This window comes from Eleutherodactylus coqui, chromosome 1, assembly GCF_035609145.1.
Source record: "Eleutherodactylus coqui strain aEleCoq1 chromosome 1, aEleCoq1.hap1, whole genome shotgun sequence".
NCBI classification, from domain to species: Eukaryota; Metazoa; Chordata; class Amphibia; order Anura; family Eleutherodactylidae; genus Eleutherodactylus; species Eleutherodactylus coqui.
In genome coordinates this window covers 12,492,136-12,517,521 of record NC_089837.1, presented here as the reverse complement: position 1 = coordinate 12,517,521, position 25,386 = coordinate 12,492,136, and the positions used below count along the sequence as shown (strand labels likewise).

The window sequence follows — 25,386 nt, the reverse complement described above, 5'->3', positions numbered from 1 at the left end:
TTTCCCCGAAAATAAGACAGTGTCTTATATTAATTTTTGCACCCACAGATTGCGCTAGGTCTTATTTTCAGGGAATGTCTTATTTTTCCATGAAGAATTTACATTTATTGTTGAACAAAAAAATTAATATTATATACTGTGCAGTAGTTGTCATCACAAACAAGCATATCCAGACAAACTGTGAATCCTATCAAGAATTTCTTGCTACTACACACTGTCTGGAGACTGTAACAATTACCCCCTAAAGAATCAAAGTGGCACACTGGTTACATGACTCACACACAGGGCCACAAAAAATAAGGGCTGTAAAGTACCTGGCTCCCACACACTGTCTGGAGACTGTAACGATTACCCACAACAGTTCCTGGACCACTTGGGACAATATTGCAACTTCCTGCCACCAGGGAGAGCTAATCACAGCAGACTCACACACAGCAGGGACAGAGCTAGGCCTTACTTTTGGGGGATGCCTCATATTTAGCACTTCAACAAAACCTCTACTGGGTCTTATTTTCAGGGGATGTCTTATTTTCAGGGAAACACGGTAGTGAGAGATAGGTAAAAGGCTCTGATAGTGTCAATATTTTTGCTCCAGATCCACCACAGTTGTGAATTAATGAGAAATGTACTCAGTGACAATCTACCTCAGTTTCAAGGTTTATCAGCCTCCGGAGGATTCAAGTCATGGCTTGGTGAAATGCGTAGTGTCATAGACATAATCTTACTGTTGAACTTCAGAATTCTCTTTACCCAGCCAGAATTAATTGTTTATGCACTTTGAGCCAAAACTTTTTTCCACAAAAAAAATTGGTCTCTTTTTGAGGATCTACAGTGTTTAACCCCCCTCCCCCCAAAAAAGGCAAAGTGTCTTATGTTCTGGGGGGGGGGGGGTATTTTATGCTTGCCTAGCCGATGGTTTTCCAATGTTTGACGCTAGCCTCTGGGACTGCGGCATGCTGCCATGATCTCCGCGTTGACAGCATTCTCTTCCTGCTAATAAATGGGGCTTTGAATACCATGCCTCCAGAAAACAAGTGTTGTGATTGGATTATGAGCACCCCTGGCTCAGCCAATTAGTGCCGGCGCTCGGTTAACCAATTACAGCGATTTAGTGATATCATTCACTGAATGCCTGTGAATGATGGAGCGCTGGTTCTGATTTTCTGAGCCAGCAGTGCTCGTCATCCAATCACAACATTCACATGCTGGAGGAAGGGTATTCAAAGCCCTATTACCAGCATGAGAATGCTGTCAGCACAGAGGACATGGCAGCATGCCGCAGACCCGCGTGAGGGACTGGAATGCCACTGGTTATGTGAGTATTGCTGTTTTCTTTTTTTAAACCTAGTGTAGCTAGAGCTTATTTTCAGTGGAGGGTTTTTATTTCAACACCCCCCTTCCCTGAAAATTAGGGTAGAGACTATTATCAGGACAGGTCTTATTTTCGGGGAAACACAGTATGTTGGAACTGCATGTGTATAGTCATATACATTTGAGAGTGACTGACTCAGAGTATGGAGAGATATAAGGGTTCCTCAAAAAATTGTTGTCACATACCTCTGGATGTTACATTATCGACAGAAAATCACTTTACTGTGAAATTAATACAATTTGTTCTACTGCACTTAACCTCTTTTTTACTAGTTAATTAATGAAGTTTAACATTTTAGGCTTCTTCTGTGAATAGTGCTTAAATAAGTTCCAACTCCTTCTGCCTCAAGTATTTTTTTCCCCTATGAAATTCACTCAGCTGTCCCAAATTCACACATGCAAGCTGCACAGTCAAACAAGTCGCTGGTCAACAGCTGGTAGGAGGGGCACCAGGCAGATGCAGACTGTTAGCAATCTTTTCCATTATGTTTGCCTGGCCAAATGATTATCTTCCTGTGTGCAGCAGAGTCTTATGAATCTACATGAATAATCTTTGCCCTGGCTCTATCTCCTTCATTCTGATGTTATGAGGTGCTGTTGTCAGTCCATCTGTGCCATGGCCACAAAATATCCCTAGAGTCTAGAGTCCATCCAATTGAAAGAGTTTCATCCAAGAGAGTGAGATCCAACAGATAACTGAGACTGTGGATAAATATACCTTTGGAGACGCAAACTGCACAAGTCAAAGGAATTAGGCAAAAATGTAAATCTACTACCACTAACAAGTTGATAATATACACGTTTTCTTCACGTAGGTCATCTGTTATTGCAAAAGTTATTTGAAGTAAAAGAACAAGACCGCACAATTCTGGTGCTTGTTGAAAAAGTACTTTCGGTGTGTGGACTACTCTATTCAAATGAGGCGATCCACCACTGATCAGGAACATGGGCATCATGGTGACAAAACAGGAACTTAATGTAACACAAATTACTAAATGGGATCTCCCTGGGTTAGTAACAAGCTTGGGTTCCTGGCTACTCTTCAGAGTAGACAGTAGAACTTTATGATGAGGTTACTTTTCCATTACCCCGCTTTCTCCTTGGCTGAGGGCCTGCTCCTCAGATGCTGCACAGAATACAGGCAGATTTTCAAGGTGCCATCTAACCTAAGGCTAACAGTGTCCTAAACAACCATGTGGATGACACAGTGGGCAACCAAAGGCCAGAGGAACATGGTTTCATAAAGTACAGCATGTTTTCTAAGACACACTGGTATTATTGGCAATTATGGGCACATCTTAGAGATGAAGGTTTAATGGTTGACATCACTGAGGATTGTCTAATGGGTGGAAAAGAGTTGACAAGTTCCCTTTAAGGGTGAAGAGCGTGGAAGTTCCTTTAGACTTTGAGAGTCTAGCAAGAGCCAAACCATACATCAATAAGCATAACACACATAAAACATGTCATTACTGCACCTAAACAATACAATCAGTCATAACAATTTTTTTTAAATCATATTATATTCAAGATTTTCACTAGTAACAGGGTAAATACAAACTCTTCCAGGGCAAAGCAGAATGCAGGAGATCCGACAGCATATTAAGATTTACAGACAAAGAGTCATAATGCAGGAAGTCAAATCGTAATGGTGAACATTATATATGTTACATCCTGACATGCCCCGAGGGGCAAGGAGAATAGTGATGTAAAACTGAAAGAAAATGTATTCATTAAAATAGAGATAAGGGGTATGGGGGGTGGGAATAGAGGGGAGGTAGAGGATGGACTGGGGAGGGGAAGGGGGGGGTTTGCTCAATTTATTAAGATAGTACGTCCAGGAGTCTCAGGTTTCGCCAGGGAGACCATGTCTTCAAGAATTTATTGTGTGAGTTATTGTGCCAACTCGACAGTTCATCCAGGTTATAGATCATGTCAACCTTCTCCTTCCATTGAGACAGAGAGGGTGGTGCCTCGTGTTGCCAGTGTAGAGGAATCAGAGCCTTGGCTGCGTCAATTAAGAAGGCTATCAGCCTGTCGCTACGAGGGCGAAAAGCTGTTGACGGTCTCCAAAGGAACACCATCTCAGGCATGAGGACAAAGTTTTGTTTAATCCTACCCAGCACCTCTCCTATTCCCCTCCAGAAGGGAGTCAACTTCGTACAGGCCCACCAGATATGCAGATAGGAGCCTTTATCACCATTACATCTCCAGCATCTGCTATGAGGAGCCAATTTGTATGCATAAAGCCATTGCCGTGTCTTGTACCACCTTACTAGAAGTTTATAATGAGATTCTTGAGCAAGGATGCATGGAGAGAGGCCAAAGGAGGTAGCCAGGATTGCTTTGGTGTCACTCTGTGACAAAGAGATGCCCAATTTCGTTTTCCCAGGAGATAATGAAGGAAGGCTTGGTTGTAGCCTGGGGAATAATAAACTGTTGACGAAGGTTTGAGATTTTTCTTGCCCTAGGGTTGGGGTCTTTAATGAGCGTTTGAATAGTGTCCGGGGTCTAGATGATCTGAAGCTCCTAAGGAAGTCCCCTATGACCCTCTCAACCGAGGCTCTGAGCAGGAAAGAGGGGGACCAAGCCGGCAGTAGAGAACAGATTATCTCAGATGCAGGCAAATGTGCTAATAATTGAAGGTCACTGTGAAATCTTTGAATTTCCTCCAAGCGGAGGTAGTGACCAGATCCAATGAAGGGTCTAAAAATCTGCATATAAGACTTAGTGGAAAAACCAGGAAGGGCCTCGGGGCCAGACTATCCCATACGCTATCCCACAACTCGCAAGGACCTCTTAGCAGAGGACAGAAATCCTTTGCTCTATATCTGCTCCTGGCTGGTAACCACAGATCCTCCCATGACCCCTTGGTACTGTGGGTCGTGACTAATTTGGGCAGCAGGCTGTCCCCTCTTGATTGTACTAAACCCATCCAATAGCTCATTTGAGTGGCACGATAATAATCGAATATGTTGGGGAGGTCCATGCCCCCTTTGGAGCTCCTTTTAATCATTAGCCTGTAAGCCAATCTTGGTCTCCTCTGCCTCCACACATATCCCGCAAAGGCCGAACGTAGGGTTTTAAAAAGCTTGGGGATAGATAGATAGGGAGCATCCTAATCCTATAAATAATAATAGGCAATATATATGATTTTAGGATGTTCCTTCTGCCAAACCAGGTATGAATGGGAAATCATAGTCTTTTAAGAGCGTCTTTATCTGGTCTAGCATCGGAACAAAATTGACGGAGTATATGTCTTCTAGCTTTTTGGGTATTTGTATGCCCAAGTAGTCCAGAGATGTCTCCGACCACGCAAACCGGGAGATATTGCTGAGCTTCTTACTACGCGAGTGGGATATAGAGATATTGAGTACTATAGACTTGTCAAAATTAATTTTGAAATTTGAAATTTTGCAAAATGCATTTAAGAGTTCAACCAGTCTACAGAGACCTCTTTCAGGGTTGGTAACTAGGAAGACAGTGTCGTCCGCGAAAGCCGTGGTAGACATAAGATCCCTATAGTCAGCCCCGCGATGTCGGGATCTAACCTGACCTGCACTAAAAGGGGCTCCAGGGCCAAGATAAATAGTGTCGGGGATAGGGGACACCCCTGTCAGGTGCCGTTCTTGATGTTGAAAGGGAGGAACAAGATGTCGTTGACCTTAAGTCTAGCATAAGGACATAGAAGGAAAACATAGCGGACACAAACTGCATTGGGAAATTGTAGTGTAGCAGCGTACTCCTCATATAGCACCAGTCGCTCTATCAAACGCTTTCTCAGCATCAGTTTCAATAAATGCTAGAGGTATGTTGTGGGATTTGGCATATCGCGATGTGTGGAGAAGTCTACGACAGTTATCCTTACCTTACCTTCCCCTCACGAATTTGTCTATTCTCCTAGCAAGGAGTTTCGCCCAAAGTTTGACATCTGAATTAATAAGGGATATGGGTCTGTAGCTGCTGCAAGAGAGCAGGATCTGTATTTTCCTTATGGATAAGAGTAATGTGGGCTTCCTGCGCTTGTCTAGGAAGGGAGGTTCCCCCGAGGAGAGTATTGAAAAGGGCTGTCAGTCTGGGGATTAGTACCCTTTGGAAGGATTTGTAGTAGGGCAGGGACAGACCATCGGGACCTGGACTTTTGTTAGGAGGGCAGGTGGCTAATAGGTCTTTAATCTCTGATTGTGTCACGGGTGTCAACAAGGAGTTAGCATCGTTGTTGCTTAATTTCGGGATGGAAAGGCATTGGAGAAAGGAGTCTATTAGGTTTTTTGCTTTAAGAGCTTCCTCAGATGAGAGGTGTTTTTGGAGGTTGTAAAGGTCTGAATAAAAGAGCTGGAACTCTTTGACGATATCCTTAGTGGAGGTGGCCATTTTCCCAGAATGGGTTTTCATGGAGTTAATTGCATTTATGGCCTGAGCTTTTTTAATTAGAGAAGTCGTGAGTTTGCTTCCTTTGTTCCCTTGGCATATACCATATGTTTCCAGAACAAAGGTTTTTTTGTTGAATTTAGAATCAAGGCAGAGCCGGAGGTCTCTCCTTAGCTCAGTAAGTTCCCCCAGTAAGGATTTTGTTTGAGAGAGTTTAACTCTTTGTTCTAGTTTGGCTATTTGTATAAGTTTCTCATCTATTTCTTTTTGGGTTCTTTTCTTGGCCCTGGAGCCCATGGCTTTCAGCAAAACTCTAACGTAGGCTTTATGAGCTTCCCATACCATGGGTATGCTCGCGTCCCCCTCCAATTTACTGAAAGTATTCTTCAAGTAAATTGGATAAGGAGGAGATATCCTCTTTGGAATCCAATAATGAAGCGTTTAGCCTCCATCTCCATTTTCTAGATTGCTGTTGGAGGGGGCGGATTGTTACATGGATTGGAGCATGGTCAGAGGCAGTCCCTGACTCTATATTAGCCCCCAATAGGAAAGTGAAAAGCCCGGAGGAAACAAAGAGATAGTGTAGTTTTTGGTGGGATAGTTGGACCTGCAACAGGAACGTATAGTCCCTATCTGACGGGTGTAAGAGACGCCAGGCGTCAACCAAGCCCAGTTCTTGTAGGCTTTTGTTTAGTCTCCTCAGTCTCGCTTGGGATATTTGGGAGCAGCCTGTGGAGGAATCCAATAAGGGATTGAGAGTGAGATTCAGATCACCCCCTAGGATGATCTGGCCTACCACAAACTGTTTCAACACCTCTAGCTGGGAAATTAGCCTGGGAACCTGGTCGGCGTTAGGCACATACAAATTGGCTATCGTAATCTGTGTGTTATTGATGGTCCCCTTCAGGAACAAGACTCTGCCCTCACCATCAGTGTACTGCGAATCGCAGGAGAAGCTGACGGTTTTATGGAAGAGTGTTGATACCCCTCTGGAGGCGGATGTAGTGTGGGCGCTATGAAAGTTCTGAAAGAATTGCTTACCTGGCAACGCAAAGCACCTGTCACCCTTGAAGTGGGTCTCCTGGAGTAGTAGGATTTTTGTGCCGTATCTTTTAAGGAGGAGGGCAACATTATGGCGTTTAGCTGGCGTGTTGAGGCCCCAGACGTTAAATGAAGTGAATCGGAGGTCAACCTTAGTTGCTGCTTAAGAAGGAGTAGAAGACAATGACAGATATTATATATATATATATATATATATATATATATATATATATATATATATATATATATATATATATATATATATATATATATATATATATGAGCTGAAAGCCCTCACTGACTCACTGACTGACTCACTGACTGACTGACTGACTGACTCGCCAAAAGTTCTCCAACTTCCCAATGTCGTAGAAACATGAAATTTGGCAGAAGCATAGATTATCTCCAATATAGGAAAATAAATTGGGTCCCAACTCGATTATTCAATTCTAGCGCAAAAGAATTGGCGTCGAAATTTAACGTACATAATCTAAATCACTCACTTCCCAATGTCATAGAAACGGGAAATTTGGCACGAGCATTGAATATTTCATAAATAGGAAAAGTTAATAGGTCCCAACTCGATTATTCAATTCTATGCGCAAAAGAATTGGCGTCGAAATTTAACGTACATAATCTAAATCACTCACTTCCCAATGTCATAGAAACGTGAAATTTGGCAGGAGCATTGATTATGTCATAAAAAGGAAAAGCTAATAGGTCCCAATTCGATTATTAAATTCTATGCGCAAAAGAATTAGCGTCCAAATTTTACATGCGGAATGTAATTTTCTCACTTTCCGGTGTCATAGAAACGTGAAATTTGGCAAGAACATTCATTATGTCATAAATAGGAAAAGTTAATAGGTCCCAACTCCATTATTCAATTCTAGCGCAAAAGAATTGGCGTCGAAATTTTACGTGCGGAATGTAATTTTTTCCCTTTCCGGTGTCATAGAAACTTTGTACCGCCAGTGGGTTCCAGGGAGCCACCCATGCTGTCGGTCCACACGGACCTCACATTAGGGAGTTGTACCTGCCTGTGTCTATGTATTAAAAACCCCGGTCTGACTGGGGCATGCAGTGTGGGCCGAAGCCCACCTGTATTTTATCTGACATTACATCAGCTGTGCAGGGCAATGCAATAGGATATATTTATGTACCGCCGGTGGCTTCCTGGCACCTACCCATGCCTTCGGTCCACACGGAGTTGTAACTGCATGTGTCCACTTCTAAAGAACCCCAGTCTGACTGGGACATGCAGTGTGGGCCCAAGCCCACCTGCATTAAACATGACATTACCTCAGCTGTGATGGGCAATGCAATGGGATATATTTATGTACCGCCGGTGGGTTCCAGGGAGCCACCCATGCTGTTCGTCCACACGGACTTCACAATAGGGAGTTGTACCTGCCTGTGTCTACTTATAAAAAAAACCAGTCTGACTGGGCCATGCAGTGTGGGCTGAAGCCCACCTGCATTTAATCTGATGTTAGCTCTACTGTCCAGGGCACTGCAATGGGATACATTTATGTACAGCCGGTGGGTTCCAGGGAGCCACCCATGCTGTGGGTGCACACGGAATTCCCATTGCGGAGTTGTACCTGCCTGTGACTATTTATAAAAAACCGAGGTCTGACTGGGGTATGCAGACACCTTGACAGAATGAATAGTGTGTGGCACATAGTTCCCCATTGCTATGCCCACGTGTGCAGCTCCTGATGGTGGTGGCACAGGATTATATTTCTCATTGCTTCTGTACAGCATTGTGGGCTATCTTCCTGCCCCTTTTAAAGAGGGTCGCTGCCTAGCTGTGCCAACCCTCTGCAGTGTGTGCCTGCAGTTCCTCCTCATGGCAGATGCACTTATAAATAGACATGAGGGTGGTGTGGCATGAGGGCAGCTGAAGGCTACGCAGGGACACTTTGGTGTGTGCTGTGGACACTGGGTCGTGCGCGCGCGCGGGGGGGGGGGGGGGGGTTGGGCAGCATGTAACCCAGGAGAAGTGTCATGCAGGCAGTGATTGTGCTTTGTTGGAGGTAGTGTGGTGCTTAGCTAAGGTATGCATTGCTAATGAGTGCTTTTCAGAAGTAAAAGTTGGGAGGAGGGGGGGCCCACTCTTGCCGCTATTGTGGCTTAATAGTGGGACCTGGGAACTTGAGATGCAGCCCAACCTGTAGCCCCTCGCCTGCCCTATCCGTTGCTGTGTCGTTCCCATCACTTTCTTGAATTGCCCAGATTTTCACAAATGAAAACCTTAGCGAGCATCGGCGATATACAAAAATGCTCGGGTCGCCCATTGACTTCAATGGGGTTCGTTATTCGAAACGAACCCTCGAGCATCGCAAAATTTTCATCCCGAGTAACGAGCACCCGAGCATTTTGGTGCTCGCTCATCTCTATCCAACACCCTTTAGTAAATTTTCTTGTGTGTTGAGTAGAGATGTAAATAAGCATCTGTCTGTATAAATAAGAAACTAGACCCTTTGTAACACCTCAACACTAGAGATGAGCGAACGTACTCGGATAAGCACTACTTGTCCGAGTAATGTGCCTTATCTGAGTATCGCTGTACTCGTCTTGAAAGATTCGGGGAGCGCTGCGGAGCGGGGAGCTACAGGGGAGAGCGGGGAGGAACGGAGGGGAGATCTTTCTCTCCTTCTCTCCCGCCCGCTCTCCCCTGCTCCCCGCCGCAACTCACCTGTCAGCAGCGGCGCTCCCCGAATCTTTCAAGACGAGTACAGCGATACTCGGATAAGGCACATTACTCGGACGAGTAGTGCTTATCCGAGTACGTTCGCTCATCTCTAGTGTTGAGGTGTTACAAAGGGTCTAGTTTCTTATTTATACAGACAGATGCTTATTTACTATTCACAGAAATTCACAATAAAGGTCAAATAAATGAGAAAAAGATTTTTCCATAGTAGTAAAGATAAATGGGCAGCAGAGGGACATATGATTCCAATAATATTGTTACCTGAAACTGAACAAATATCGCAATTGTGTTTTGTTCATAAAGCTTATCGTACTCCATTAAAGTTATCTCGTATGGGTATTAGATCAAAGTCAAACTGTCAGAAATATTATATGGTTGATGAAGTTGTAATGCATATGGTCTGAGATTGCGTAAAATTGTGTTAATTTTGGAATGGGGTACTATTGGCATTGACTTCAAAATTTTTGTCATAGTTCCTCTTGCATTTTCCCCCTACAGATCAGCTATGGAGCGATGGATTCCATCTTCAGTAATAAGCTCCAGTTCCCTTCTTTTTACCGCACAGTCCCTGATGGGAAGGCTCAGTATGAGGCCATTGTTCTCCTTCTGAAGCATTTTGGTTGGAGCTGGGTGGGGATTGTTAGAGCAGATGATAGGACTAGTGAACGGGCCGGCATGGAGCTCTACAAACTCATTATACAAAATGCAATGTGTGTCGCTTTTCAGGTTATTCATAATGATAAAAGAAATGTCTATAACTTCAATAAAGATTCATACAAGATGAAGAAAATCAGCTGTGATGTTATTATAATTCTTGGCAGCTCAGTTGGTGTACGGAGGATCCAGCAGATGCTTATTGATGACTACAACGGCAGAAAAGTTTTTATCATTTCCTCATTATTCATTATGTGGAAAAAGATACAAAATTATTTCTTGAGCCGCTCACTCCAGATTTCTCTACATAGAAGGAACATTCCAGGACTGAAGGATTATCTCCTGGCTGTGGGCCCTTACAAATACCCAGGAATACTGACACATAATGTTTGGTATGACTACTTTGATTGCTGTATTATCTGTTTTCTGCATACTTTCTGCAGACCATGTAATGAGTCAGAGAGCCTCAAAAATGTGGATCCCTCCGTGTACGATGTGAATAATTTTCGCTATACCTTTAGTGTCTACTCTGCGGTTTATGCTGTGGCTTCTGCATTACAAGATTTATTTCTAAGTAAATGTCAGGGTCACTTTAAGTCTTGCATCTCCAACCAGCTCTTCCACTTGGGTGAGGTAGGTTCTTAGTCTGACCAATGTTGTGACTGCAGTGATGTAATAAGAAACATTGATACTAGAATGATGTATTAGTGGAAGAGAAAATCCCATCAACCATCATCTTCATCATTATAATCCCCACCAATCATTCACCATCATCGGCCACCAGTGATCTTGTTCTGTTCCACATTTTCTGCAGGTCAACCGATACCTGAAGAACATTAATTTCACCACTCCTGGTGGAGAGTCAGTTTACTTTGATCATGAAGGAAATTTTCTTGCAAGTTTTGATCTCTTAAACATATTTGTTTTGAACCAAACTGAGAACATAAGACAAGTTGGATTTTTTCCGGATAATGATCGCCAATTTCATATAAATGACAGTGAGATTCACTGGGATCCAGGATATAGCCAGGTAGTGCCATGAACTTGCTTCATGATTTTTGAAAGTAGCAGCCATTCTGGCCAATGCATTTGATAGTCATATGATCATGTAGGCTTCAGATCTTGGTGACCAATTTGACCCTGTTGTTTTTTCTACAATCCTGCCTGTGTTATGTGACTACAGCCATTAGTAGCTTAGTAGGAGTTAGCTTTTCTCTATGGTTCTACATTAGTTGCTCATTAAAGGAGTTGTCCATTTGCTAACAAATGGCCTATGTACAAGATAAGCTATTAGTAACAGATTAGCAGAAGTCTGTCTCCAAAGATTCCTGCTGATCAGCTGTTTTTTTATGGAAAGTTCAGAGGAGGTATGGAGGATCGGTCCCCAGAACTTCCAGATGGACGAACAACTTGACTAAATTGGGCATCACTTTACCTAAGGGCGGTTTACTGAAAGGGTTAACAAAGTAGTGTTCTAAGCTGGAATCCAGCAGGAAGGATGTGGTAGGCCTGTGGGACATCCTATCTGGTACAAAGCAGAGTCAAATTACTGGAGGACAACATATTTGATGTGAAAGTTGTCCTTTACTCTTGAAGACCAATGGGTAACACAGAGAAGTAAATCAACACAGTCTCTTTTACTTCAGAAGAGGTCTCAGCTATTGATGTGCTTGCTGCTCATAATACCGTTAGCTCATGTACATTTAAACGTGCTTTCAGCGCAACTCCAAGAACCCCCTGGGCTAATATTGCAGGGACCACCTGTCGCTCCCTTAGGTAAAGTTCACTAAAATCAGAAACTTTCATCAGAGGTGCTCTAAGCCGGCAATTATTTTTTAAAATTAATTTAACCAGTAAAAAATAAATACCGATACTGGGCCTTCAATTAAATTACTAGCCAAGCCAGTGAGTAGTATGGCAACCCTCTGCACTGGTCACATGATGGTGACATCTTTACAGCTCCTTAACCCCATTTGTCCTCCATACTGCTGCGCTTCATACTCATGCTCTGGTTACATGAGGATGCCATCATTGCAGACCCTTCACTATACCCTATCCTATATACTGCTGAGCTCTGTCCTCATGTACAGGTCACATGGTGGGGAGATCAATGCAAAACCTTTACTATGACCTATCCTATATACGTCTGAGCTCCGTCTTCATGTACTGGCCACTTGGGGGTGAGATCATTGGAAGGCCTTCAGTATGATCTATCTTAATAATAATAATAAACTTTATTTGTATAGCGCCAACATTTTCCGCACCGCTTACATAGACAGGGGATACAGAAAGACAAAAGTACAAACATTACAGAACCACGGTTACAAAGTAATCAATTGATGGAAACAATAGGGGTGCGGGTCCTGCTCCAACTAGCTTACATACTACAAGTAATGGGGTGATACAGAAGGTAAAGGGGCTGGAGATGGGCACTGTATGGCGAGGTGGAGAGTGAGGGGTGATATACACATAGACAATGGTCAGACATTTAGCCGTGTGACGGCAGAAACAGTATGACTGCAGGAGCGGTTTATGATGGCTAGCAGGGATTGCAGTCAGTAGGTCAGGGAGCATGTTATCAGGCAGAGTACAGAGGGGTTTGTTTAGGGAATGCGGTATGCCTCCCTGAAGAGGTGAGTTTTTAGAGCACGCCTGAAGTTCTGCGAGTCCTGGATTGCTCGGGTAGCCTTTGGTAGTGCGTTCCAGAGGACCGGTGCTGCTCTGGAGAAGTCTTGGAGGCGGGAATGAGAAGTTCGAATGAAAGGGGCGCTCAATCTGGTTTCGTTAGCAGAGCAGAGAGCCCGGGCTGGTTGATGGATTGAGATGAGGGAGGCGATATAGGGGGGTGCTGCAATGTGGAGGGCTTTGTGGATAAAGGTGGTGAGTTTAAATTGAATTCTGTATTTAACGGGCAGCCAGTGCAGTGACCGGCACAGGGCAGAGGCGTCCGAGTAGCGGCTGGACAGGATGATGAGCCTGGCTGCCGCATTCAGGATGGATTGGAGAGGGTAGAGTTTGGTGCAGGGGAGGCCGATCAGCAACGAGTTGCAATAATCGAGCCGGGAGTGGATGAGGGCAACAGTAAGCGTTTTTAGCGTGTCCACAGTGAGAAAAGAGCGGATTCTTGCGATGTTCTTGAGGTGCAGCTGACATGTTCGGGCCAGAGATTGGATGTAGGGGGTAAAAGAGAGATCAGAATCAAATATGACTCCAAGGCAGCGGGCATGTTGTCTAGGAGTTATGGTGGAGGTCGGTTAGTGGAGGGTGGAAATACCAGCAGGTCAGTTTTAGAGAGGTTTAGTTTTAGGTAGAGAGAGGACATGGTGTTAGAGACAGCGGACAGACAGTTAGTGATATTTTGGAGTAAAGGTGCAGAGATGTCATGGGAAGAGGTGTATAGCTGGGTGTCATCAGCATACAGGTGGTATTGGAGGCCAAATCTCCTGATGGTTTGTCCAATAGGGGCTGTGTAGATAGAGAAAAGAAGGGGCCGAGGACAGAGCCCTGGGGGACGCCAACAGCAAGGGGAAGAGGAGGGGAGGTAGAGCCAGCAAAGGAGACACTGAAAGAGCGGTCAGATAGGTAGGAAGAGAACCAGGAGAGGGCAGTGTCCTTTAGGCCGATGGAGCGAAGCATACTGAGGAGGAGTTTGTGGTCAACAGTGTCAAATGCTGCGGAGAGGTCGAGGAGGATCAGTAGGGAGTAATCGCCCCTCGATTTGGCTGTCAGTAGGTCATTGGATACCCTTGTAAAGGCAGTTTCTGTCGAGTGTTGAGGTCGAAAGCCAGACTGTAGGGGGTCTAGGAGAGAGTGCTCTGATAGGTAGCTTACAAGGCGGGAGTAAACCAGCCGTTCTAGTAGTCTGGAGATGAAGGGGAGGTTTGAGATGGGTCGGTAGTTGGCAGCATCAGTCGCATCCAGAGTCGGCTTCTTTAGCAGTGGGGATATGATGGCGTGTTTGAAAGAAGAGGGAAAGATGCCAGAGGTCAGAGAGAGGTTGAATATAGTGGTGAGGTGGGAAATGACCACTGGGGAGAAGGAACGGAGGAGGTGTGAGGGGAGGGGGTCGCTAGCGCAGGTGGTGGGGCGAGCAGAGAAGAGCAATTTGGAGACTTCTTCCTCTGTCGCTGGTCTGAGTACAGACAGTGAACAGGAGCTAGATGCAGTGCTGACAAGACTAGGGTCAGGGCTAGTCTGGGATTGGGAAGTTATTTCCTGACGGATGTCATCAATTTTCTTTTTGAAGTAAGCAGCCAGCTCTTCGGCACTGAGATCCGTCACCGGGGGCTGTGGTTTAGGGCTGAGAAGGGAGTGAAAAGTATCAAAGAGCCGTTTATGGTTGTGAGATAGTGAGGAGACTAGAGAGGTGAAATAGACTTGTTTAGCATGGTGGAGGGCAAGGTTATAGGTTCTGAGCATGAATTTGTAGTGGAGGAAGTCTGCGGACGTTTGCGATTTCCTCCACAGCCGTTCAGCACCTCTAGAGCACCGCCGGATGAAGCGCGTTTGAGGCGTGAGCCAGGGTTGCCGTGGTCTACATCGGATGGCTCGGGTCCTGGGGGGCGCCGCTTCATCCAGGGCATGTTTGAGAGCGGTGTTGTAGTGAGCGGCAGCCAGGTTGGGGCAGGTGAGGAGAGAGATGGGGGACAGAGAGGACTGTAGGGATTCAGCAAAGTTCTGGGTGTGAATGGCCTTAAGGTTCCTGTAGGTACTGTAGGTAGGTGGGTGTGAGCGTGACAGAGAAAGAGAGGAGGTTATGATCCGAGAGCGGGAGAGGGGAGTTAGTGAAGTTGGCAGCAGAGCAGAGCCGGAGGAAGACCAGATCCAGAGTATTGCCATCCCTGTGAGTGGGAGAAGCTGTGAGTTGAGAGAGACCAAGGGAGGAGGTGAGCGAAAGAAGCTTAGAGGCAGATGGGGAGATAGGGTCATTAGTGGGGATGATAAAATCACCTAAGATGAGGGTTGGAATTTCACAGGATAGGAAGTGGGGGAGCCAGGCAGCAAAGTGGTCCAAAAACAGGCGAGCAGCACCTGGGGGGCGATAGATAATTGCTACTTGCATGGAAAGCGGGCGGAAAAGCTGTAGCGTATGTACCTCAAATGATGGAAAAGTGAGTGAGGGTACAATGGGGATGACCTGGTAGGTGCATTTCGGGGAGAGAAGAGCACCTACTCTGCCACGCCTGTCATCTGGTCTCGGGGTATGGGAGAACTGCAGGCCATTGTAGGACAGTGCAGCAGGGGAAGCCATGTCAGACTGCTGTATCCACGTTTCTGTGAGAGCTAGCAGGTTTAGAGATTTAGCAGTAAAAAAGTCGTGGATGGTGGGGAGTTTATTACATGCTGACTGGCAGTTCCAGAGTGCACATTTAAAGGAGTCAGGGGAGGGTATGTATGGGCTAGCAGTTGGGCTTGGGGATTTTATTAGTGAGCCCGGTTGGGGGTAATAGCTAGGAGCAGAGGAGGGTGGGCCAGGATTGGGAGAGATATCCCCAGCAGCTAGTAACAGCAGAATAGTTAGGGTTAGCAGATGATTAGGAGATTTATGAGGAAGACTGTTATTTTTGTTAGTGGCACTAGGGGGTTTGAGGCTAAGCAAGAAGGTAAAGAGTGCATGTGAGCTGTGCATAGGTGAGGACAGGAGAGAGGGGCTAATGTGAATAGAGTGCCCCAGAGGTTGGCACTTGAAAGAAGTTCTGAAATTGAGAGCAAGAATGAGAACAGAAGTGACAACATTTGCGAAAGCTTTTAAGTGTGAAGCATTAAGGCAGAGTTTGTGGCCTACCTGTCACCTACCCTGTCGAACTGCCATGATAGAACTGTATCATACTTTCTCAGCTCATACTTTAATACAGCTCATTCGCGTGGCAGCCACCCGCGTGGCATGCAAGCTTACACTGATCTCATTTGCTGCTGAGCTCTGTGCTCATATACTGGTCTAATGGTGGTGACACCATTGCAAGTCGTTCACTATGACCTATCCTATGTACTCCTGAGCTCCATCCTCATGTACTGGTCACATGGGGTTGAGATCACTGTAAGGCCTTCAATGTAATCTGTTTTATATACTGCTGAGCTCCAGCCTAATCTATTGGTCACATGAAGGTGACATCATTGCAGGGCCTTGCTGAGCTCTGTCCTCATCTACTGGTCACATGGTGGTGACATCATTACAGGTGCTGGGAAATTTGCCATAATTGCCAGTTGGGCAATCCGGCCCTAGTGGTTTTACAGATTATGAAAAGTAAATTGTACCAGGAGCCATACTGATACATCAGATTTATTATTCCTCTTTCTGGACAAAGGATCCTTTTTTTTTCAGATCCCTCGCTCTGCCTGTAGTGTGAGTTGTTTCCCCGGATACAGAAAAGTCCCATTGGAAGGAAAACAGCTATGCTGCTACTACTGCGCCCCCTGTCCTGAGGGTGAGATCTCCAACCAGATTGGTGAGTGGTATAGAGCTGAAGACTCATGTAGCCTGGTACAAAAGCTGCTCCCTAGTGCTTATTAACCAACCTTTTCATATTCCTAAAGGATTCCTAAAATTATAACTTTTTTATTTTTCCATTGGCATAACTGTATTTGGGCATGACTTATGCAGGGCGAGTTGTACGCTTAATGTTGCTATTTTGGGTACATAAAATGCATTATATAATTTTTATTAATTTGTTGGGACTGTTTTATTATTTTATTACTTCTATAATCCACTGAACTACTTATGCATTGTACTGTATTCTGCCTGTCAGTAATATACTGACAGTCAGCCTTTGCAGTTTGCTCCATTCCTGGCTATTACACCAGGGCTTCATTTCTATTGCACAGCTGAAACAGCTGGTAATGGAAAGGGCTTAGTTTCTGAGCCCGTACCATCCTCATGTCACAAATTTACGACTTTCTGAGTAATTTTACCACCTACTAGCACTGGGAGGGAAGGGGTTGAGAGAATTATCCAAGAAGCCTTCTCTCTAGCAGCCCTCTCTGTCCAGGTATTCAACCATCATTTTAGTTCTGTTGCCTTAAAACTCCTCAAACAGCATTTCAAACTGTCCTCTTACCTCTATCAAACTCTTTTTTACTGGCTAAGGTCGGGTTTCCGAACCCACCACTACATTGAACTACCATAACCAAAGTCACCAATGATATGTTAACAGCAAAAGCCTCATGATGTTAATCTGTGCTTCTCCTAGACCTGTCCTCCGTCTTTTCCATAACTCTGTGCACCTCCCTCTAGACTTATCCTCTGTTTTTTACATTACTCTGTACTTCTCCCTTCAGACTTACCCTTTGCTGTCACAGTTTGTAGGCTATTATGGGGTTGTGGCACGGTTGCCTCAATGCCTAGATGGACTGGCTGCTCTTTTCCAGTCTGTTCAACAGGTTGATGTTTATGTTTTTGTTTTTATTGTTTCTTTAGCTATTACTTTGATCGCTTGTCTATATTCCCTCAGTGGTGTCCCTGTCACCGATTATATTCTCTTGTTTCATATATAGATTTCACCCTGGTATTTGGAGAACTCTGTACAATTGCATTGCCTTGGTCATTATTTAAGCCTGCTTTTCGGTCTGGTTGTTACTGATTATTTTCCCAGTCCTTGTAGAGAGAGGACGTGTTCATGGTGATGAGGGTTGTGCTGTAAACCTAACTGGTGGCTTTGTTTAGCAAATAAAAGAAGAAAAACATTTTATTAACAGAGTTAATGGACGAGGCATGAGATGTGGATCTGCCTTTATCAAGGTGAAAATCTCATTTTCAGGCAGGGTGGTTCTTGACTTAGTAGTCAAGGTGAGTTTGTCTCTTCCTCCTTTTATTTTAAATTAAATATGGGAAGTGAAAGGCCAGGTAAAAATATACAGCTGATTAATATATTTGAGAGCCTTGCTATTAGAAGTGGAAATAAAGAACAAAGACAAAAAATCAGAAGGAAACCAGAAGAGCAAGAGACATCGATCACAAACTAAAACATTTCTACACAAATGCCCAGAGCATGGGAAACAAACAAGCAGAATTGGTCCTCCTAACACAAAAAGAGAAATATAATGTCATAGTCATCACGGAAACTTGGTGGAATGATACACGTGTTACTGCAAAGGATGTGTTGGACAAGCACCTGCAGGCTTGCACAATAATTGCTCACAGTGCGGCAGCCAAAGCTAACAAATAATAAATGGGTAGTGTTTACCTAAATACATAACAAATGAGGGAGAGGACCCTGCCTACCACGGCAGACTGATCGTGTCGATAGATGCACTCATTCCTGGGGTCTAAGTAACCCTTCTTGGACAAACTGATAAAGGACAAAACAAAATAAAATCCAGAACTTAGCTTTAGTAGAATAAGCCACAGCTCACAGAGCCATCTGGAGTAAGGAACAGTGGACACCACGCTGTCCAGGGAGCCACTAACTGCCAGCTCAGGCAGTGAGCAACTGACAATTCAGAGCACCCTAGCTTCCTATCCATCCCAGCTAAAAAAGCTTGCTAATCATCCACAGATGTGAGCACATTGCATTACACATGGTAAGCTAGAAGGTGCAGGACCATGTCTAAACCCGGCAGCGATCCCAGCATGGAAAGCAACAACATGATTGGAATACAAGGCTTGGAGGATACAAATTATTTATAAGAAACAAACCTAAATAAAGGGGAGTAGGTGTTGTGCTGTATGTTAGGAAAACATTTATCTCCACCAAGGTTCAAGCATCAGAGCTGGGAGTTCTGTAGAAACTGTTTGGGTAAAAATGCAAGGAGAGAACAACAGAAAGGACACTATTGTAGACATTTAATATAGGCTGCCTGGACAAGCAGAAGATATGGATGATGTTACCATGCAGCGGTTGCTGGTCCTCCCGGGGCGGCAGTGTGCGGGGCCCCACGGTCAGGGCGCGTCCCCCGCGGCTCGTTGTCTGGCTGCCGGGGACACAGGTGCCTGGCTGGCGTGGTGCTGGTGGTGTGTGGCGCTGTGCGCACCTGTGAGTGCAGCTACCATGTACGAGCTCCCTTTTATTATGTTCTGTTGGGAGTTGGCTGTCTCCCTCTCTCTGCCACTGGGCGGAGGCTTTTGTTTAAAGGTCGGGGTGAGACTGGCAATCACTACTAGTCATTGGTTTTTTCTCAGTGTGCTAGCTAGTCTGCCTAGGTCTACTGCTTCAGTCATCTTGTCTGCTATACTTCAGTTCTGCTTAGAATTGTTCGTGTTGGTTATTTACATCTGCCTTTTTGTCAGTATTCTACCCTTTCCATCCAGGTACGCCAGCGTCCCTCTTTCGGTCCATAGTGAGAGTAGGGATCGCCGCCCAGTTGCCCGCCTGGGGTTAGTCAGGAGTGGAGGCAAGTAGGCAGAGACAGGGGTTGTGGGTGAGATCTAGGGCACCTGAGCTGGCGTATCAAGGGTAGTATACCGTAATATAATAACTGGCCCTTAAAATTGCTCTCCAATGGAGGCCATAAGTACCCTCACAAGTCAGTTGCAGGATTTAGTGGTCATGATCCAAAACCTGTCCAGTCGTATGGTGGCCCAGGAGCAGCGGGAGTTAGTGCATGTTTCTACCGCCCCATCTATTTCTGAGCCCATGTGTGTGCTTCCTGAGGTATTTTCAGGGGAGAGGAGAAAGTTTTTTGTTTTTCAGCAGGCATGTAGATTGTATTTTTGGATGCGTCCCCACTCCTCCGGCTCAGAATCCCAGAAAGTTGGATTAATTATGTCCTTACTTCTGGGTCCGCCCCAGACATGGGCCTACTCGTTACCCGAGAGTTCGGCTTGCCTGCAGTCAGTTGATTTGTTTTTTCGGGAACTTGGCGGTATTTATGATGATCCGGACCGTGCAGGGTTGGCGGTATCCCATTTCATGTCTCTACGTCAGGGGCAGCAGTGGGTAGAGGACTATTGCTCTAAATTTAGACTATATGCAGGTGAAACCTTTTGGAATGATAGCGCCCTTAAATATGTGTTTTTGTTGGGTCTTTCTGTAGCGGTTAAGGATCTACTCATTTCTCATCCCGCTCCTGTGACACTCAATGATGCGATGGAATTAGCGATCAAAGCTAACAGGAGGCTGAGATCTAGAAAAGAGGAACGTCAGGCCCGTAAGGCTAGGGAATCCGGCAGACCCACTTGCACTTCTCCCATGCCAACTTCTGGTGCCGAGCCTATGGAAGTGAATCACCTAAGTCCCGAGGAATGGCAACGGTTCCGGATGACTCATTGCCTCTGCCTCTATTGTGGGAAAGCCGGACATCGTGTAGCAACCTGCCCTTAGAAGCATCTACAAAATCAGTCTGAACCGGCGGAAAACTTCACATCCTAGGCAATTTTTGGGAGGATCGGCTAGGATCACAGGTACTCCCTAAGTTGTTAGTGCCTTGTCAGATCGGCTTCCGGAATATCACTCGGTCCGGTCAAGCTTTTAATAATTCCGGGGCTGCCGCCAATTTGATTAGTTTAAGTTTTGTCAGACCTCTGATGACTGAATTCTCAGCATTAAAGATTCCGACATGCTTCACTAGTATTGATTCTACCCCTCTGTCTGCAGGGGTTGTACAATAGAGGACTCCCATGTTACAGTTCACTGTGGGTGTTCTCCCTTCTGAGAATCTGTCATTCTTGGTAATTTAAAACCACAGCAGTTTAGATAGTGCCAAAGGATTAATGGTGGGTTATCCATCTTAACATTTTCATATCCTTCATAGGTGAGGAGAGCTGCAACGACAATGTGGGGGGTTCTCGCAAGGAGAATAGTCCCCAGAAAAGAAGCAAACAACAAGTTCTGAGTAAAAAAAAGTCTGCGCTCATAGAATATGCCAGAAGATAACCCAGAAAAAATCGTCAATCCGGTGAGAAAGAAATTAGAATGGCACTTACTCCGAAGGAGGGGGGTATATTATACAAGAATCCCCCTCCTTGAAGTGCTGGTTCCTCAAGGTCCTCCCGGTCACGGATATTACTGCACAACGAGCGGGGTCGGTCTTCACTTTATTACTGGATAGTACAGGCAACGCGTTTTGGTGTAATAACAACACCTTTCTCAAGCCAATATATATTGCTCAAGCTCAAGCCATATATATTGGCTTAAGAAAGGTGTTGTTATTACACCGAAACGCGTTGCCTGTACTATCCAGTAATAAAGTGAAGACCCAACTCACTTGTTGTGCAGTAATATCCGCGACCGGGAGGACCTTGAGGAACCAGCACTTCAAGGAGGGGGCTTCTTGTATAATATACCCCCTTCCTCCGGAGTAAATTGTGTTCTAATTTCGTTCTCACCGAATTGACGATTTATTCTGGGTTATCTTCTGGCATATTCTATAAGCGCAGACTTTTTTTTACTCAAAACTTGTTGTTTGATTCTTGGTAATGGAAAGGATTTCTGTTGATGTAGTGCTTGGTATGCCCTTGTTGGCACTGCACAATCCCGGATTTGATTGGTCCACTCGGGAATTGACACATTGGGGGTTCTCCTGTCATAATCATTTAGCTACTATATCCATGTGTTCAGCAGATACTATACTTATTCCTGAGTATTTGTCTGATATTCATGATGTATTTTCCAAGCAACTGTCTGAGACTTTGCCTCCCCATAGGGAGTGGGACTGGGGTATTGATTTGATCCCTGACAGTCCAGCTCCTAAGGGAGCCATTTTCAATTTGTCTGGGCATGAGCATGAAGCCCTTAAGTCCTATATTTCGGAGTCTCTGGCCAAACGACATATCAGGCCATCCAGTTCCCCTACCGGGGCAGGTCTCTTATTTGTAGAGAAGAAGGATGGGACATTGAGGCCTTGTGTGGATTATCGGGCTTTGAATAAAATTACAGTGAAGAACCAGTGCCCCTTGCCCCTGATTCCTGATTTCTTGAATCAGGTGGTAGGGGCCCACTGGTTTTCCAAATTGGACTTAAGGGGGGCTTACAATTTAATTCGCATCTGAAAGGGAGATGAGTGGAAGACCATGTTCAACACCTCGTTCGAACATTTTGAATGTCTAGTTATGCCCTTCAGACTTTGTAATGCCCTCGCTGTGTTCCAGGGATTTATGAACACTACTTCCTGGGGGTATTTTTGGTATATCTCAATGACATTCTGGTATACTTCCCAGACTGGGATTCACATGTGCGGCACCTGAGGCTGGTTCTGACCCTTTTGCGTAAGTACCAACTTTTTGTCAAGTTGGAGAAATGCATTTTTGGAGTCTGATAAAGTGGCACCAATTTCTCAATGGGTCAGACCAGATAACCTGAAAGCTCTCCAGTGGGTTTTAGGTTTCGCAAATTTCTACCGTAGATTCATTAAGAATTATTATGTTATTGCTCAACCCCTGACCGATCTTACCAAGAAGGGTGCTGACTTGGCAAGATGGTCGCCAGAGGCCCTAGAGGCTTTTAGTCATCTCAAAAGGGCGTTTACTGCTGCCCCGGTGCTAGTACAGCCTGACGCATGGCTACCATTCTTCATTGAGTTCGATACGTCTGAGATGGGGGCAGGCGCTGTATTGCCTCAGGAAGTCAGCGGGAAACCTGGATATAGTCCATGTGCGTTTTTCTCGTGGAAGCTCAGTTCGGCGGAACGTAACTACGGCGTGGGTAATCGCGAGTTATTGGCGATTAAGTGGTCTCTAGAAGAGTGGCGTCACCATCTGGAGGGGGTAAGGCATCCCATTACCGTGTATACTGAAGGGTTGTACTGTTATTTGGGTAGTGGTCAATAGGTTCTCTAAAATGGCCAGCTTTGTTCCATTGAGTAAATTATCCTTGTCTAAGGACCTAGCTGACCTCTTTATTAAGAAGGTTGTCTGTTTACATGATATTCCCAAGGATATCGTTTCTGATCGGGGAGTACAATTTGTGGCACGTTTCTGGCAGGCTTTTTGTAAATGCATAGATGTTAATTTGTCTTATTCCTCTGCCTTTCACCCTGAGTCCAACGGAAAGACGGAATGTATAAATCAGGAACTTATTCAGTGCCTTCGGTTGTTTGTTTCAGACAATCAGGAACAGTGGGTGAGGTTTTTGGCTTTGGCGGAGTATGCTATAAACAACCATATTCATCATCACAGATTTCCCCTTTTTTCTGCAACTACGAGCTCTACCCCTGCTTTAACTTAGCTGCCCCCATGCCATCTGATAATCCATCAGCAAATTCTTTTACTGAGGGGCTGGATGCAGTCTGGATCCAGGTTCATAAGAACTTGCTGGAATCACAGGAAAAGTTGCGGAAACAAGATGCTGGGAATTGCACAATTTCTGACCCTTTTGTAGTGGGTCAACTAGTTTATCTGTCCACTAAGAGTTTAAAGCTGAATGTACCATCTCTCAAGCTAGCCCTTTGGTTTGTGAGCCCGTTCCCTATTACCAAGATTAACCCGATTACATATGAACTAGCCTTGCCTGACTCCAGGAAAGTGCATAATGTCTTCCACAAGTCGCTATTGAAGAAGTTCATTCCACCGGTATTGCCCATCCACAAACCACCTTCTCCCAGGCTTGTCCAAGGGGAGATGGAGTTCGAGACAGAACGTATTCTGGACTACATGCGGGTACGGTGCACTTACCAGTATTTAATTCACAGAGGCAGAGGGATATAGAAGAAAGGCTTTCTCAAAATATTCACTGGGTATATCCCTTAAAATATAACTTTTATTAATCAATAAATATAAAATGATTGGGAAGATAACGCGTCCCAAATAACCCAAAAATTGATTAAACCCCTAAAAAAGGGGGGTTTTGGGATAGAAATGACAAACTGGGAACAATATCCACAGAAAACCAGCAACCCCACGATATGTGGAGAAAGCTTCTAACAAAAAGGTAAACCCTAATCCGGTAGGAGACAGAGCAAAAAGTTGGAAGAAAAGAGTGAGAACAGCAGCTCCTGTCTTGATCCTTGTTGATGAGACACAATAGGAGCCCGAATATACGTCACCATTGGAGGTGTTCCGTAAACCACTTACCTTGATGGAACGATCATCCTCCTTTCATCTTTTTGTGAAGGACGCATCCTAATATGGTCCTCTAATCTTTATTGGGTGACATCCATCCCCAATGGTGACTGAAAAAGAGTGCATTAGAGTGTCTCACGTTGCAGGATACTTCTGCATTGTAATAGAGGTGTCAATTGCATGTATTTTCTCTGGTCCTTTTCCAGGGTTTAAAATTCTTGCTCTGTGTTTGTTAGTTCCAGTTTGTCTGTTTTTTGTGAGGCCCAATCATTTTATATTTATTGATTAATAAAAGTTATATTTTAAGGGATATACCCAGTGAATACTTACCAGTATTTAGTTCACTGTAAGGGGTTTAGGCCCGAGGAGCCGTCTTGGGTTCTGGCTAAGGATGTCCATGCTCTGCGTCTAGTCCGCCAGTTCCATAGGACCTACCACCTCAAGCTGACTCTGGGTCCAGAGTTCCCCCATAAGAGAGGGGTACTGTCAGGGTTGGTGGCTCTCGGGGTCGCCGTGCCCACACTGCCAGTACTGCCGATCCTGCGGGTAGTGTGCGGCACAGGAGAACCCTGGCACTGGTTACTACTCCTGGCCGCGTGGCTCCTATAAGCCAGAGGGGTGCTTAGGATGCGGCGGCTGCTGCTGCCCAGCGCCGCATTCCTGTTGCTATGACACCCAAATGCACCTCTTGTGTCTTAGTTTGTTCTGCTAGTGCTGGGGGCGGTTCTTTCAGGACTCTGTGATTAATGCTGCTGCTGTCTGACTCTCTGCCCCAATCAGCTTTTGGGGCGGGAGCTCAGACAGCATTTAAACCCCTCAGTTTCTGCCAGACACAGCCAGTGTTTGATTAGGCTTCCTGTCACTCACCAGCGGTTCCCTGCTAATTCTGACTGATAGTTGTATTGACCTCAGCTTTTCCCCAGACCTGACTCCCTTCTTCCCTTGCCTGTACTGCACTTCTTGGACTGACTTATGTGCTTGGACCTTTGGCTTGTCCCTGGACTGGTTTGTTGTTTCCCTTTGTACTATGCTCCGGTTTTTGTCTGTCTGTATTCTCGTTCTCTGTGTCCAGGGACTGTGGTTTCCTGCGTCATTTTCCCTAGCTCAGCGTAGGGACCGTCACCTAGTTGCCACCCTAGGGCCTAGCCCAGGGGGACAAGTAGGTAGGAATAGGGGTTGCGGACTACATTGCAGGGACCCCCAACTTCTGCTTTCCCTGGTTCCCTGACAGGTTTGCTACTTCTTTAGGTGTTACTTTGGTCATTCGTCTGTATTCCCTCAGTGTTTCCCTTATCACTGATTTCCT

At 45.2% G+C, this 25,386-nt stretch overlaps 1 protein-coding gene across 1 annotated transcript in view; it reads left to right on the top strand.

The window, feature by feature from the left end:
* Window positions 1-25,386, top strand: part of LOC136612438 (vomeronasal type-2 receptor 26-like) — a 95,494-nt gene that overhangs the window by 66,102 nt on the left and 4,006 nt on the right. Inside the window, exons 3-4 of the mRNA XM_066593206.1 lie at window positions 10,965-11,183; window positions 16,473-16,596. Coding sequence (XP_066449303.1) covers window positions 10,965-11,183; window positions 16,473-16,596 — 343 coding nt within the window. The remainder of the gene's footprint in view (window positions 1-10,964; window positions 11,184-16,472; window positions 16,597-25,386) is intronic.